General features: G+C 36.6%; 1 protein-coding gene across 1 annotated transcript; it reads left to right on the forward strand.

Annotated features, from left to right (window-relative positions):
• The first annotated feature begins 6,097 nt into the window (after positions 1–6,097).
• LOC147618475 (bidirectional sugar transporter SWEET16-like) lies at positions 6,098–9,244 on the forward strand. Its single transcript, XM_086775254.1, has 5 exons — positions 6,098–6,168; positions 6,525–6,735; positions 6,975–7,133; positions 8,540–8,659; positions 9,047–9,244. Exons 1-5 carry the CDS (start codon positions 6,098–6,100, stop codon positions 9,242–9,244), a joined length of 759 nt encoding a protein of 252 aa, XP_086631380.1.
• The last annotated feature ends 8,109 nt before the right edge of the window (positions 9,245–17,353 follow it).

Below are 17,353 nucleotides of genomic sequence, written 5' to 3' on the forward strand. Positions count from 1 at the left end.
AGAAAAATAAAAAACAACATGCATCCATAACCATGGTTTATCTTGTTGTTGCAAGAACTCTTTATTATTTGATTTGTTTTTTATGTAGTAGGTACCCAACACTTGGCCTTCGACTATCATCACCTTCCTACCAACAGCATCAACTTGTCTTCACCAACATATTCCCAGGATGGAATTTGCATCAGGAAGGGAGGCATGTTAACCCTCATTCCTCATTGGATACCTCTCCAATGTCGACACCATTCATTGGCAACTGTTAATTCATTTGGTAGTTGACATAAAAAAATGCTAATATTATATATTTTATGTGTGATCATTGCTTATCTATGAAAGGCGTGCCACAGGATTAATTATGGATATTGCATGCTTAGATTAAGTGTTTGCACAAGCCTAGTTGGCCTTGGAAAGCCATGGACCTATATTTTAAGTATAGCCAGCCAAGGTGTGAAGGCTGGGGGGAAAGATAAGGTTCAATTTGTATTCTCACCATTCATTCTCTTATGCAACTAATAGAGTGCTCTTCTTCTCTACTCTCTTTCTCTCTTGTGTGTCTTGCTTGCCTAATTTAAATAGAGCTGTTATATGCTTATTGTGTATGTGTGAGAGAGAGAGAGTTTGAGTGAGAAGAGGGTCAAGCAAACTTTGGAGTGTGGCGATGGCAATGGAGTGGAGCTTTGGAGTGTGGCTATGCGATAACATTATCTCCTACAAGAATGCGAGTATAAGTATTCACGAGGTGACTGACACACCTTGCCTATGCAATTGTGAGCTAGGCTATGAAAGGTCAGCTTCTTACTTAAGCTATTTTATACTCCCGAGTAGTGTGGCTGGGTAAAGCCCCATGACCTTGGTTTGTTCCTTCACTCTTTCTATGGTGTAAGGGATTTCCAATTATCTTATGGGATTCGAGTTTATCGTTAAAAGTGATCAATAAAGAATTAAATATTTTCTTTCACAACCTTTAAAACTTATCTTATGGGATTCGAGTTTATCATTAAAAGTGATCAATAAAGAATTAAATATTTTCTTTCACAACCTTTAAAACTGATCTTATGGGATTCAAGTTTATCATTAAAATTGATCAATAAAGTATCAAATATTTGCTTTCCAAACCTTTAATATCAGATAGACATATTAAGTGGGCATCTTTTATTCAAAGTTTTTAGCTAGCTATTCAATATACACCTTGACGTAAAAATGTTATTGGCTGATGCTTTGAGTAGGAGACCTATCATTAATAATATTTGAAGGTATTTCTTTTGATAACATGAAAGGTATTTCTTTTGATAACATGAAGGTATTTCTTTTGATTACATGAAAGGAACATATAAAAATGATTCTGACTTTTTTAATGCATACAACCAGATGAAAGATAATGATTGGTTATCTCATTCGGATTATTCATATGATAATGGTTTTATTTTCTTCCAAAATAAATTATGGATTACTAGACCATTTAGGCACGCTATTATTGAAGAATCTCATTAACCCGGTCATAGAGGAGCATCATCTACTTCGTAAATAGTTGTTAGAGATTTCTTTTGGCCTACTATGCATAAAGATGTTGCTAAGTTTATGTCGAAATGTGTTGTTTTTCAAAAGATTAAGAGTCAAGAAAAGAAATTTGGCTGCTTATGCCTTTACCTATACCTAATGAACCACGAGAACAAATAATTATGGATTTTATTATTGGTTTTCCTTTGACTGCTAATAATAATTAATTGATTTAGAGTACGGTAAATAGATTTAGCAAATAGGCTTACTTTATTGCTTGAAAAAATATATTGACTGCTTTATCAAGCTGCACATGTGTTTGTGCATCATGGTTTAAATTATTATTTCTGGTAGAGATAAAAAGTTTTGCAGTGACTTTCGGACTAGTTTGTTTGATAATCTTGGAACAAAACTTGATTTCTCTACTGCTTTTCATCCTAAATCAAATGGACAAGTTAAAGTAGCAAATAGTACAATTCTTGACTTGCTTAGATCATATGTCTCATCTCAGCCTAAGCAGTGGGATAACTATATACATATTTTGCAATTTGCATATAATAAATGTCCTCATACTACTACTAAGAAAGCACCATTTGAGATAGTCCCAAATTCATGAGTTAGTAAAATTGAATATTCAAAAAGCTCAAGAAAAATACATGAAGTATGTAAATCATAAACGCAAACATGTCATCTTCAATGAAGGCAATTATGTATTTCTTCATATTGAGAAAAGTAGACTTAAGTCTATAGAGACTAATCCTATAGTAAAGTTAGCTCCTAGATTTTATGGACCTTTCAAGACAATTGCAAAGATAAATGATAATGTATACAAGTTGGAGATACCCTCTAATTGGTATATTCATAATTCCTTTCATATTAGTCTTTTGAGATTTTAGAGGACCTCTACCTTCTCATCCTACTTTAGAACAACCTCCTGAATTAGTAGATAAAGAAGAACATCTTGTTCCTGAGTCTAGCATTGACCATGAGACTATCACTACATGCACATGCAACACTTATGTTAAGTATCTTGTGAATTTCAAGAATCATCCTATTGAAGATGCCGAATGGATGCCATAAAATTTTTTCCATTCTTACCAAAATAGCATCCACTCTTACCATCCACGTAATTGGGGTCAATTGCAACCCGAGCAAGAGGGAATGTCAATCGTAACCTCAATGGGAATGTCCATTTTTTTTATTTCGGGATATTTTATTTTGGATGTGCCTTTTATTTATATTATTTACCAAGATCAATGTGCTTATAATCAGTTGTGTGAGTTGGTATAATATAGTTAGGATTAATGTCTTTAATCAATTGTGTGCACTAATTAAAATTATTTTGGATGTAGGCGATGATTGAGTGGCGGATTATGTGTTGATCACGGGTGGAACATGTGTTGGACCACTATGAGATGCTTTGAAAGACATGTGAACACCTTTTATGGTTTCATATTTAGGCATTAATATTTTTGTAAGGCTAAGGCCTCAATAGTTTGTACATACTAATTAGTATTTTATACTTTTGGTAGGCCCAAACTTTTTAATTGTAGCTTGCTATATTTTTGTAGAGCTTTTACACTAAAAAACTCAAAAGCACTTGTGCTTTGTTTTTGGAGTTATCTTTTTGAAAAGAAAGATTTTTCTAACACATATAAATATGGGTGAGTGGTATAAGGGCCACACTCATCCAGGGAAGATTCAACCCAATCTTGTGTCGACGTTGATCCTTTTCTTATTCTTTAACTCTCTTGTTTATTTAGTTTTGTTTATTAAGGTTTATGCTTTTAATTTGTGCAAGTATATGTTATGCTCTAACTTTTGTGTTGTTCCTTCTCCAAGGGTCTTAAAGATCCTAAAAATACTAAAACAAAACAAGCAGGATAATTCGATTTTAGGTGATTTATAATGACACCACCACCATCTCTTTTTGAATGGTAATGGGTTATGCTCATCATGTGCATTAACAAAGTGCATTTCTCACGTGGCTTTATATGGGTGATTTTGAGCAATGGTTTGAACAGATTCCATATGTGAGTGTTGGCCATAGGTTCATCTACATAGTACAAGGGTCCTTTTCAAGGAAATTATGAGGTACTAGTTCAAAAGTGCTCCCAAGCCATGGTGGTAATTGTATAAGGTGAACGTGCAAGCAAGCGATGGGGTGTTTTGACTGTATCTCTATGTATGTTGTGCCATCTCGTAATGATAAATATGTCATGCTAGAACACATACTTCTCCTGTCCTTGTCTTTTTTACAATGGCCACCTCAGCTAGCACGGACCTAATAGAATCTTATAGGGTGTAGCTTGCAAATGTGAAACCAACCTACTGCCTCGATATATGTTTACTTGAGCTAGTTTATTTCATTTAATTATTTTGCATACTTGTGAATGTTTGAAAAATAAGCACATTTGCATGTAGGCGCCAAGTGAGGATTGGTTGGTCCACTTGGTCAATGAATGGGATACAAAGAAAACCAACAATCGAGAGGATATAGTTGAATGTTATAGGAAAAGAGCTGGTTGCAAAGCCTCTAACTCTAGAACCAATAAAACTACCAAACCTAGCTAGATTTTGATTATCCTATGCTATATCTATGATACCTTGTAACTCTTTCGCTTATCGTTTTCTTTACACCCACTAGAGGGAATATAAGAGCTCAAAAATATTAGTTGTGTTTCAAGGGCTTATATAGCTTCCATATAATCTTTCAAGATGAATATTTATTCTCTTAAGAATATTCTTCCTATATATTCTTTCAAGAAGAATATTTAACAACCCTATATGTAACACTCTTTTATATATTCTTCCTATATATTCTTTCAAGAAGAATATTTAACACCCCTATATGTAACACTCTTTTAAGAAGGATATTTTCCCTATACTCTTTCAAGCAGAATATTGTTTTTCCCTATATGTATACACTCTTTCAAGAAGCATATTTAACACCCCTACTATTGCAATTCAAATACATTGGTGTCTAATAAATGAGACATAAAATGTAAGATTGTAAAGGTGACTTAATTTCAAGATGATCTCTTAATATGCATGTGAGGGATATCATATGTTTATTTAGTGACTCCCTTGAGGTTTTAGTGACTACAAGCCTATAGTTTCTAATAATGGCAAAGAGTTCATGCATTATTTATAGAAAAAGAGGTCATGATTTATTCATAGAAAAAGAGAAAGAAGCCTTGCTTCTAATGATGGCAAAGAGGTCATGAATTATTTATAGCAAAAGAGAAAGACGAATTGGCGCCCTTAGATGGCAAATGGTAATTTTGCATTATCAATCAAATAAACGATCCTTGTTGCCTATGGAAACCCCTATATAACATATTTACTAAATTTAATTAAAACATTTTTTAATTATTTGCATGTCCTAACATATTTCTATCATCTAGCAGCATGGATGATTGCATGCACACGCGCATATGTTTGTGTGACAAATAATATTTGATCTATGCCCATTGATTATTGCATGACCAAGGAATTTGCCGATATGATAGCAATAACACAATCCATTGTGGGTTACAAATAAGTTCTCTTTATTATAAGTGAAAGTACCAGTTGTCAATTAGTTTGGATATGTAACTGAAAAATAAAGAGAGATTCTCTTAACGCGTTGATCTTTTAAGGGATATTCAATAAATGGCGCATAGATATCAACACATAGACACATAACGAGAATCGAAAGTCAAGCACAAAAGGCATCAGTCTTTCCAATACTCATGGATGCACACATTATCCAATAGGAAACTAGATGCATGCTCCTTGCAGAAGGGGTGAATTGGTGTGGGAAAAGAGGACAATGATAAGTATGTGATGCTGTTGAATGCAACTAGTGGTGTAGATTGAAGCGAGAAGCTTACTCAGTAAAGCACAAGGCTATGCAAAGGTGTAATAGAGCTCTTTAAAGGGTTAGTTGAGGAGAACCCAAAGTGTAAGAGTTTGTTGGAGGGGGGGGGGGGGGGGGGGGGGGGTACTTTTGATCAAGGGACGTTAGTGAAAACGCTCGTCCCACATTCACGGGTGGCCACCAACAACAAAAAGGCAAGGTATGGGGACTTTTAGAGAAGTTATATTGAACTTACTACTCCACCACCACCACCACCACCCCACGTGAAATCCCCATCCTCTCTTTCCTTCCCCTCCCCCCTTATCTCCTATTTAAATGTGGTGGGCTTTTGCACCCATTTGTCACCGTTTCAGCTCCGCGCTCCCTTCCCCAATTGGGTAGCTATATTCCTTTGCTCTAGTGTGGGCTTGCAACAACATGCATATCTTCCCATCTTGCTTGCTTTGCTCTGCTCTTCATGGCTTGCAGCATGCATATACGTGTGGCTAGAAGAATGAGAGGAGCAATTATTGGGTGGAACCGTGTGTGCGCGCGCGTGTGTGTGTGTGTGTGTGAGAGAGAGAGAGAGAGAGAGAGAGAGAGAGAGAGAGAGAGAGAGAGAGAGAGAGACTTACACCTTGCTTGTCCCCCAAGGAGGGGTTGTTGACAGGGCACTTCCACTTAAAAGCTTAATTGCCATATTAAACCTAATCGGCATCTTAACCTACGAAACCTGTTGACAGTTACCAGAGCCTCATCGCCATGGAAATCCTCGGCCTAGTCCTGGGCATTGTTGGAAACGTGCTCACAGTATTGGTGTTTGCTTCTCCCCTGTAAGTTGGCTTCATAACCCCTTGATTAGCTCAATCATAACAGAATCATGAGCGTTTCAAAGTCTACGTAACTTAAATTAGTATCCACATTAAACCTCTCTTAAAATGAACCTGCATTACGATAGCCTTAATTAGCATTGATTGATTTACAATAAGACACTATGAAAGCCTTCAATTGCATTTATGGCAGCCTTAATTGGCATTGATTTATGCATGCTAAGGCATTAAGGCAGCCTTTTATTGATATAATAGTTGCATTGATTAATTTATGCTAAGGTATTGTGGGGCAGCGTGAATGTGAGTATATATTCAATGCTTGTTTAATTAATGTAGTTTGGGATTAATCCAATGGGCAGGCCAACCTTCTGGAGGATTATGAAGATGAAATCAACTCAGTCGTTCTCAGCGGTCCCTTACTTAACAACACTTCTGAGCAACTCTCTATGGCTATACTATGGCCTTCTCAAGCCCAACGAGACCCTCCTTGTCTCAATCAGTGCGGTGGGGGTCTTCTTCGGAATTTTCTACACATTTATCTACCTCATATTTGCCTCCAAACCTCAAAGGGTAATGAATCAAGGGCCTAATCCCCACAACTAATTGTCTAATCTCCATTAATTAGCTGGACTAATGAGAGTTCCACATCCATAAGTGTTTGGGTTTAGAGCTAGGGTTATGATAATGATGATTGCAATAATTAAGCGAGTTCCACATCCATAAGTGTTTGGGTTTAGAGCTAGGGTTCTGATAATGATGCAGTAATTAAGCTAGTTTTTGAGATAGTTTTGATGTGATTAATTATGCAGGTGACCGTTACACGGCTGCTGTTGGTGGTTGGCGTGTTTTTTGGCACAGTTTCGTTTTCGACGCTCAGGTTCGCCCATGGCAACGTGCGTATCGTCGTGGTGGGCATATTGTGCGCTGCTAACTCGGCTTGCATGTACGCGTCGCCTCTTAGCGTCATGGTAAGCTTCTCCCTCTTTTACTTAATAATTTTAACACTGAAAATGTAGACTTTTGTCTAACAACACACGCACGTACGTGTGTGTGTATGCATATGCATGTGCATGTGTATGTGTGTGTATGCATGTGCATGTGTACGTGTGTGTGTGTATGCATGTGCATGTGCATGTGCATGTGTATGTGTGTGTGGGAGAGATAGGGGCGCGTGCGAGTTCTGTTGTTACAAATTCGCAGTTTACTCCTCTGATTACAAATATGCATCGCTTGCACAGGGGGAGATTTGTGAACCCATCACCTAGGGACTCTCAAACTTCTCCCTTACCCCACTGCACTAACGCGCGATTGTGACAACACCTTAAGATCCTTGCATACCCTCTTACAAATCTAGAAGTTATAGTTAAGTTCGATTGCCATTTACACCTAGCCATCTCTCACATGCCCTCAATAGCATCATAAACTTAAAAATTACAAATCAATTTATTGTGACAAGACATAACCTAAAACCTTATCTTGAATCCCTAACTAGAAGCTACAACAAACACTATTTTCCATTTGTATATAGCCATGGATATTCTCTTACACACAATTTCGGCATTACATTGTACACCTCTTCATGTAACAATGACGAGGCATATACACCATTTCGGCATTACATTGTAGGCCTCTTCATGTAGCAATGAAATGATATGTGCTTATGCACTAACATTATTCTTATGTGTGTAGGGATGCATGCCTCTTGTTTGATTTTAATGGGAAGGTAAAACACCATATAATTATCCTATGCACCAACCTTATCCTTATGTGTGCATGCATGCCTCCTATTTGATTTTAATGGGAAGGTAAAACCATCATATAATTATTCTCTAAACCTGCATTTAACATGCCTCTTTTTTAGCTTTGATTTTAATGGGAAGGTAAAACATCATATATTAATTATTCTCTAAACTTGCATTTAACATGCCTCTTTTTTAGCTTTGATGAGAAAAAAACACCTACAACAAGTGATGAATTGACCTAAAATTGATTCATTTTTTTTTTGCAATTGAACTCATAGACCCCCATAAACGATATCCACTTTTTTGGACTTCGTGAAATGTAGTTCTAAATTTTAAAATCTCTCAATTATGATAAACAAAAGATATATTCTCAATTTCTCTCAATTATGAGCTCAACAAAATTGATAACAAAGTTTTATTTGATTTTTTTTCTTTCTTTCTAAAAAGCACCTCTTTTATTTTTCCAAGAGACAACCACATTCAAGAAATATCTAGTGAGTGAAAATCTCAAGCAATATCTATTATGCATAAACTTCAGTCATTACATGCAATTTGTCATCATGAGCAATGATTAAGTTGAACAAGCAATTTGTGTTCTCTTACCTTATGTTTATTGTGATTATTGTTGATAGAGAGTTGTCATCAAAACAAAAAGTGTGGAGTACATGCCATTTTGGCTATCCTTCTTTCTCGCCCTTTCAGCAGGAGTTTGGCTAGCATATGCTTTGGTTATCAAGGATCCTTTTCTTATGGTAATATACTTAAAACTTGGATCAAAATCTATTAATCTAAAAAGGTCATAAAAATCATTGACATGCTTGCTAGAGAAGAATTTTGCTTTGTTTTGAGTTACTTCATTAAATAAATGTAAAGCTTTATAGGTTACTTTCAAAATGAAAGTCAAAATCTAGATGTTAATGTGTAATGAGATAATACAATTCACAAATTTGGTTTACTTTCATGAATAGATGAGCTAATGCATGTACTGAAATAAGCTCACTAAGCACTTATTAATAATCAAAATGTAAGTAAAGATAATCTTGAGCATTTAGTAAAATAATAAATAGTACCTTCTTTTCTATAAAGTTCTGCAATCTAAGATTAACTAGCTTAAAATATAACTTTTGCAACTTGTGCAGGCCTCTAACTCAATCGGTTCAATCTTTGGGATTTTGCAACTCTCTTTATATGCCTATTATTCCAAGAACAATGGCCTAGAATACTTACAACATATTGATAGTACCAAGAAGAAGACGGCTTGTTGTGTTGATTTGCCCTACATGGATGGACTTAAAGTTGTTGATCAGGAGATTGGCTTGCAAGGAAACCCAAAGTGAATTTAAATATTCATATGTCATATTAATATATACTTTAAGTGATACAAGCAATATAACATTAAGTTCATGTGAATTTTAAACTGCCATTCCAAAGCCTTACATGTTGGAGGAAATTTCTACAACAAATTATATTCATTGCATTTAATGGTATGAGTACTAAGTACAATACTAGCATTATGTTTATACTTTGATTATTTGGAGTTGCACGATGTGTAGCATCCCATGTGCATCATATCACCATCAATGTCATGTATACCCAATCAACTTAATGATTGGTAACTTCATTTTTTCCAAGTGATGTTACATGAGTCACCTATGCTATCACATTTTTGTTGTTGATAATTTTGATTTGCGTGACTTATGAGTTTATCCCAAAAAAAAATAAAAAGAACCTTCAAAATATTGATAAGTTTTATCAATGATGATCTAAAAAATACCCTTTTAAAAACATTATTTTGTAGAAGTCACTTAATATTCACAATACTATTTTAATATAAGTAGATTATAATTAAATAAACATGATAATTTAGCATGTTCATCATTCTTACCAAGAAGACAGTGAATACCTCTACATTATCTCATTAACCAAGAAGTACCTCTACAAGAGACGTACCTCTATAAGAAGTACCTCTACAAGAAGATAGTAAGAACCTCTACAAGATCTCATTAACAAGTAGTACCTCTACAAGAAGACAATGAGTACCTCTACAATATCTCATTAACAAGAAGATAGTGAGTACCTCTACAATATCTCATTAACAAAAAAACAATGAGTACCTCTACAATATCTCATTACCTCTATGAGTATCTCTATAAGAAGACACTGAGAGTACCTCTACCATATCTCATTAACAAGAAGTACCTCTACAAGAAGTACCTCCACAAGAAGATAATAAGTACCTCTACAAGATCTCATTAACAAGAATTACCTCTACAAGATCTCATTGACAAGAAGTAACTATACAAGAAGGTAGCGAGTACCTCTACAAGATCTCATTAACAAGAAGTAACTCTACAAGAAGACATTGTATACCTCTACAAGATATGTCTACAAGATCTCATTAACAAGAAGACAGTGAGAGTACAAGATGCCTCTACAAGATCTCATTAACAAGAAGGCATCAAGTACCTTTATAAGGTCTCATGTATGAGACCTCTTACACTCTATGCAATGAGAGCTCTCATGAAAATGAATGCTCTCACGTAAAAGAGCATGAGATCTCTCATACATAGAGAGCTCTCATGCATATAGAAGAGCATGGCCCCCTTAAGGACATCGATTCCAACACTGCTTGTAGAAACCAAGAAGCCAAAACAATATTTATCATGAGGCATCAACATCATAACATATCTGCAACCCTTTCTATCAAACCATTGTGTCGTCTATGTTAATGACAACATTGTTTACTGCCTCCTTTTCCCATAATCAAGAACATGCTTATTTGTTAAAGATGTCTAAAATAAATAGTAGCTCATAGAGAACCTGTTTTCACCTGCAATTTTTAGCCTAAATAGACAATCAGCAATCAAATACATATAAGTGTTTTGATAGCATTAATTATTTCTCTTACACTTATCCAGGCCAATGATAGTAGCTTCCAATGTGAGATTCTAATGCATCAACAACAATGCAAAAAACTCCCAAAGTGAGTTCTACATGTGTCACATAAATCTTATGAAGAGATGGTGTGAAAAAGAAAACCTAAACGACTTTTGCATATGATCCATGCACCACTTAGCCAAGGATATGTGAAAGAAATTTTAATGCTATGAACCTTAGCAATTAAGGTTTCATTAAAAAAGACATCTTTATGCTTTGAGCCTTAGCAATTAAGGTTTCATTTATTAAAAAAAGGAAATACGATTTGAATTGTAGATTTGCCTCCTTTTGTTGAAAATCGAAGAAGCCAACTTCTTCACAATCGTTTTGCTCCTATTATGGCTAATTTGATTGCATTCTACATTGGTTACCCTATGTTTTTTGTGCCCAAAAGATAGGTGGGTTTCTCTCTAAATCATCACCTTATTGCTTGAGGAATCCTAATGTTATAGTTCGAGCACCAGATTGCACACATGCCATGAAGGTCAGTTGGAATCATGGTCTTTGCTATACATGTAGGTCACATTTTTGTTTGATGAGGTCTTAATCTATTCTTATTCATACACGAGAATTTCACTCGGGTTAACAAGAGCTACCATCATTATCTTACATCAAGGAGTCAAGGTAGATACACCAAAGGGTCATACATTCAAGAGATGAAGCAATGGTGTCCAAATCTACAATTTGGATGGGCGCCCGTAATGGTGTGACAGAGTATTTATGGAAATTCCTGCTTCAAGAGCATGTGACATCAGGGATATATTATGAGAGTAGTCATTGCAATATCATTAGGTCTCTCATGAATCTAAAGTGCCCGGCCAGCCACAGTTTAAGTGAGTGTGAACACTTATGGCCATGTATATAAGTGAATTTCTCTCATAATACAACAGACTCTCCCATTGTGCAATTAAGTCTTGATCTTGCTAATCCTCTTGCTAATCTATCTCTCTAATGCATGCTAGTGAGTGTGTGTGAGTGATGTGAGGTGAGAGGAGGGACGAGTACATGTAGTGCAACGCGGCTGTGCAACAACGCCGCATGAGGTGCGGTGGAATTGCTTCTCAAGGAGTTATAGAGCTTGGGGACCTCGAGGGTTACAAGCTCAGCCATTGGAAAGATCCTCACGACAGTTACGCTTCACTAGGTAATCTCTTGTTGGATGTGTTTCAAGGAGGGTTAGGGTGAGCCATAACATTTTTGGGACCGCTACCAGGGGAGCCATCCCTTGGCTTTTTCCATCATTTTTTCTCTATTTAAGGTATTACCCATTGCCCATTATCTTGATTAATGCTTCCCCGTGAAAAATATGTGGATTTGATGGACATTTGTGTGTGATTTTGTGAGAAATAGCTATCTTTTTTGGTTTATAAAGAATGCCTTTTTGCTTAATTTATTGTTTTTGTTGTTGATAATGTTGTTTTTAATGTTCTTAGGGCTTGCACATAGAGTGTATTAGGCTTCGTTGCATTAAACAATGCATTAGAATGTAAGTTTTAGTGAATGATAGCTCTCTTTAGTTTTAGTGAATGATGTTGTTGATAATGTTGTTTTTAATGTTCTTAGGGCTTGCACATAGAGTGTATTAGGCTTCGTTGCATTAAACAATGCATTAGAATGTAAGTTTTAGTGAATGATAGCTCTCTTTAGTTTTAGTGAATGATACCTCTCTTTAGTGTTAAACATAGAACAAAAATAATTAATTTTAACTTAATTTGTGTGTTTTTTGTTGAAATTGGTTGCATTAGAGTGTTAGCAAGCATTAGGAGTAGCTTAATCCTTTAAAAAAATTTTCAAAACCATAAAAAAATCTTTGAATTCAACTAATTTCTCTTAACGGATTGGTTTTTATCATTAAGGGTGATTAATCTTGTTCAAGATACAAAAAATTTAGAAAATATGTTATTTAGGGTCTAAATTGATCATGTATGTAGTCTAAATTAGTGCTTTTGAGTGTTTTGAGAGCATCTACATGCTTCAAAACACCTAATTACATCAATTGGAGAAATTTGACTCTCTTTTGCTTAATTTTACCTTAAGAGAAGAGACCAAAATTAAGAGTCTAAATAATCTCCTATTTTAGATTAATTTACACATTTGTTGATGCACATAGTTTAGAATTCCCTTGCTCTATCCAATGATGTGATCAATTGTGTGAATTAATTAGGGATTAGTGGTTAATTAGAGTCCTTGATTAGTGTAAAAGAGGAAAAGATTAGTGAAAGGATTAATATTTAATTAATTTTCAATCACTTTTTTACATAAATCATTAAGGCTAATGAGCATTCAATGAGTAGATGCCCATGAGTTGTCAAATTGTCCATTTTGGGGATCATTTATGAAGGGTGTAAGGGGGTGTCATAAAAAGGTTGACTTTTTTGATTCCCACTTACCTTTTTGGAAAAATGCCCATATCTCCTTAATTTAAAATTCAAAAAATATACCCCTCCCCAAATAAGGAAATTTGAATTTCCCACTAGACTCAAAAAAATTTCAAAAATGGTTCACGCATGAACCATTTTTTGCACTCACACCCTAAGGGTTCACGCCCTAGGGGTCTGTGCCCAAAAAATAAAACTAAAAATCACGCGAGTCATGTGGCTCATGCCGTGAACCATTTTTTGTACTCACGCCCTAACCTAAGGGTCTGCACCCATTTTTTTTTTTTGCGTGAGCTACGTGGCTCATGCCGTGAACCATTTCTGCACTCTCACACCTTAAGGGTTCATGTCCTAGGAGTCCACACCCAAAAAAACCCGCGTGAGACACGTGTCTCAAGGTTCACGGCCTAAGCGGTTCATGGCCTAAGGGTCTCACGACCTAAGCATCTCACGGCCTAAGCGTCTCATGGCCTAAGCGTCTCATGGCTTAAGGGTCTCACGCCTTAAGACCTCACGCGAGAAAAATAAAATAATCAAATTTGATAAAATCTCTGAAGTCCGCTTCACGCCGTGAACTGCACCCTGCTAGTTCACGACGTGAAAGGGGATCCGTCGGCAAAAAAAAGAGGGTCCTTTGGAAGACACCCCTGTTTAGAGGCTCATATCTCCTAAACCACCAAGGCACTCTAGTGCTCATCGTAAAGCCGACATTGAGATCTTCAAATTTGGTCTTGGCCATCCGAAGTCAAAATCAATCGTTTTGCCCTCCGACTTGCAACCTCAAAATTCGACCTAAAAATCGAAGTAAAAAACACCCCGAAAAGCACTAAAATCATAAAAAACAGCGCAAAAACGACTTCGAACCATATTCGAACTACTTTTTGAGAGTCTAAACGATAAAATCACGAACAACTTAGAGAGAAAAAATTATACTCCAAAAATACTATAACTCTCTGTACAGAGTTTTCCCAAATTCCTTTTGGAACACCCTCAAAAACATGTTGCAAAACAGGGAAAAAATTTCCTAAATTTTTTTCCATCTTGAGACGATGGAAAATAGGTTTTAGGACCTCCTCTTCCATCTGGGAAGTTACTAGCATGCACTTTTTTTGAAAAAATATCCCTAAGGTCGTTCACGAGAGTACCGTCTAAGCTAATTAGGGCAAATAGACACTCGTTTGACCCAACGAAGAGTACGCCAGGTCTCTTGAGGCTGTAACGGGCTGTGAGAAAATTTAAAAAGTAAAAAAAAAACATATTGTGCTTGCTCATTAAGGAGCAATTAGGCAATCAGACATGGCAACGATAGAGAGACTACATGGGCTGACACTCTCATGCATGTTTTTTGAAAAAATATCCCTAAGGTCATTCACGGGAGTAGCGTCTAAGCTAATTAGGGCAAAGAGACACTCATTTGACCCAACGAAGAGTATGCCAGGCCTCTTGAGGCTATAATGGGCTATGAGAAAATATAAAAAGTAAAAAAAAACACATGTGTGCAAGCCCATTAAGGAGCAATTAGGCAATCAGACATGGCAACGATAGAGGGACTACGTGGGCCGACACTCTCACTGAACCCAATGGTGGCTGACAGCTTCGAGCCATTGAAATCCATGCTGCAAATGCACCTCGGAATCCCATTTGCCATGCCTACAACAAGGGTGTCATCAGGTTTTACACCCCCTGCCACTTCAATCCCACCAGGCTTTGGTCCCTTACCTAACATTCCCACAAATCCTATAGGTACCAACCCTTTTCAAACCCTGGGTGCCCACACCTTGGACATAATGACTAGTTTAGGAAGGGGGGTTACCCAAGGACTCAGTGAATCCCTACCAACAAGAGCACTCACGTACAGCCTCAGTGAGCCTCAGTGACTCATACAAAAATACGATTGTACAAATCTCTAAAATTATGGGCAAATACGACAGAACAACTAAGCCTATTCAATTCATTCAAATGTTTGAACAGAGATGTGAAACCTTTGGAAATCCAAACTGCCCCACCAAGGTACATGCGTTGAACCTATGCTTAAAGGGAAAAGCTAGTCAATGGTTCATCACATTGATACCGATAATCAAGACAAACTTCAGAACCTTGAAGTTAGCCTTTATCCATGGCTTTCAACACAAGGTGATCAATGGAGTGCAACGCAAGAACTCTATTCAATTGAGCATAAATCAAATGAAACCATTAGAGACTTTATCGTTCCGATAAAACTCTTGGACTCACGATGTGAGTCATGGGAAAAATTAAACGATTCTCTCAATTGAAGAGATGTTTCATGATGGGCTTAAAGAAAAATAGCTTACACAACTTGATCATTGTATCCAATCCAGAAACATTTGATCAATGTTGTAAATAAGCAATATGGTTAGATGACAACATGATGGAATATGATCATGCTACAAGATGTCCCTCATCTAAACCAAGTGAAGCAATGGCAAAAGAATGATCAATCTTGAAATCGTCATTCCCTGAATTCTATATAGCCTTGCTTAAAAGCTTTCAATCGACATCTCTAAGAGAGGATGAAAACCTTCAAAGCCAAACATCCTAATGCCTCTGCAAGTGAGGAGAGAAATGCCTTGTGTTAAGTGCAATCACTATGACTATCCCAATCCCATTGTGCATACAAGGCACCTATTTTTCTACATTGCAATCGAAAGGGTAGAAACTGCTCATGAAGAAGTTAAGCAAACACTTCATTGTTTCTATTGGCGTGGACCTGACAAAGTGACAGATTGCACAGTTTGGAATACTTCCATGCCTATAGTGACTATCACTTTGCAACCCATGTGTAAACAATGTGGCATTGACCACATGTTCCAAGATTGCCCAAGACGAGTTGCTTCAATGCAACTTGTCTCACAAAATACAACTCTAAACATCTTAAGTATACAAAACAGGCAATTGTCTACAGTACCCTTGAATGTGCTTACATGCTTACAAGACAAGGCACGAGAGACAGTAAAAAAGAATACAAAAGATAACACTTAAAAATGGGTAGAAGAGCATGCCTTAAAGTAGAAACCAAAAGAGAAAACAAAACCTTCTAAACCTAAGAAAAACAAAAGACAACAAACTATCGAAACCAAGGTTGAAAAAGAGGACAGAGAAAAGGAGCCTGTGAAGGACATAAACCCAAAAGGAGATATAAACTCCAAAGAGCCAAAAGCTACACATGATGCAGAAGCATCCACCTCAAAGACCACCACACAACCACAAAACACATATGTGCGACACAGGATACAAAAGCCCAAAAGAGAATTCGATCTCGTTGCATGGGTAAACATAAAGAAAACCTGAATATCCAAAGAAAGTTAGAATATGAAACAAGTTTTAGTGCATCGCTAAGTGAGGATGAAACAAGTTTTGACTCTTCACTCAATGCACTTCCTAGACCAATCTAGAAACTAGAATCCACGCATCCACCCCAAATTGAAAATCATGATCACATGACATGCGGAACATAAAAAGCAAGCTCAGGAGAGCATGCTTAGCATGGTTGAGTGTCTTATAGGATCACCGGTTGTAATTGAACCTCATAATGCCAATCCTAAAAAAGCAACCAAAATACAAAACCCATAGGAGTATCGCTTCCCCTTTCAAGAGGAAGACATACTTTCTATATAAGAGTCATTAGAGAGAGATTGCATGAATTATGCGGTTGAGAAAGCACATGAGGAATTCGATGAATGCCTTGCGAAATTAAAGCAGTCTTTGAAAACCTCATTTGGAGGAATGTTCTTCTCTCATGTGGTGAAGCCAGTATAGCGTTAGCATTGCACCTTTAAGGGCTCAACATGAGTTATACCAAGACATAAAGAGCTCCATAGAACAAGACTACAAGGATTCACAAGTTTCCAAATAGACTTTATTTAGAATTGTCAGAGGACTGAGTGTGCCACTGTACACATTGGGTACTCTTGACAAAGTTTAGAGCTAAAAAGAAGACAAAAGTGAATGGGAATATGAAACAGAAATGGGATCTGAAGCTAAAACACAAACTAAAAAATCCATGGTTCCTCTTGAAGATTCTATCATGGTATGGTTAGATTTCCCTAAAGGCAATGATGTTAAGCGCAAATGCGCATTGATTAGCCCTCGAGCTAGTCAGAACATCATGAC

The sequence above is a fragment of the Cibotium barometz genome, chromosome 35 (assembly GCF_041138505.1).
Source record: "Cibotium barometz isolate CiBa-2024 chromosome 35, ASM4113850v1, whole genome shotgun sequence".
Taxonomy (NCBI): Eukaryota; Viridiplantae; Streptophyta; class Polypodiopsida; order Cyatheales; family Cibotiaceae; genus Cibotium; species Cibotium barometz.

What these genes read in the sequence shown, in the direction of transcription:
- LOC147618475 (XM_086775254.1), top strand. Translation starts at nt 6,098, where the DNA reads ATGGAAATCCTCGGCCTAGTCCTGGGCATTGTTGGAAACGTGCTCACA. An exon ending in TTGCCTCCAAACCTCAAAGG is followed by an intron (nt 6,736 to 6,974) that starts GTAATGAATCAA and finishes TTAATTATGCAG; the next exon opens with GTGACCGTTACACGGCTGCT. An exon ending in CGTCGCCTCTTAGCGTCATG is followed by an intron (nt 7,134 to 8,539) that starts GTAAGCTTCTCC and finishes TATTGTTGATAG; the next exon opens with AGAGTTGTCATCAAAACAAA.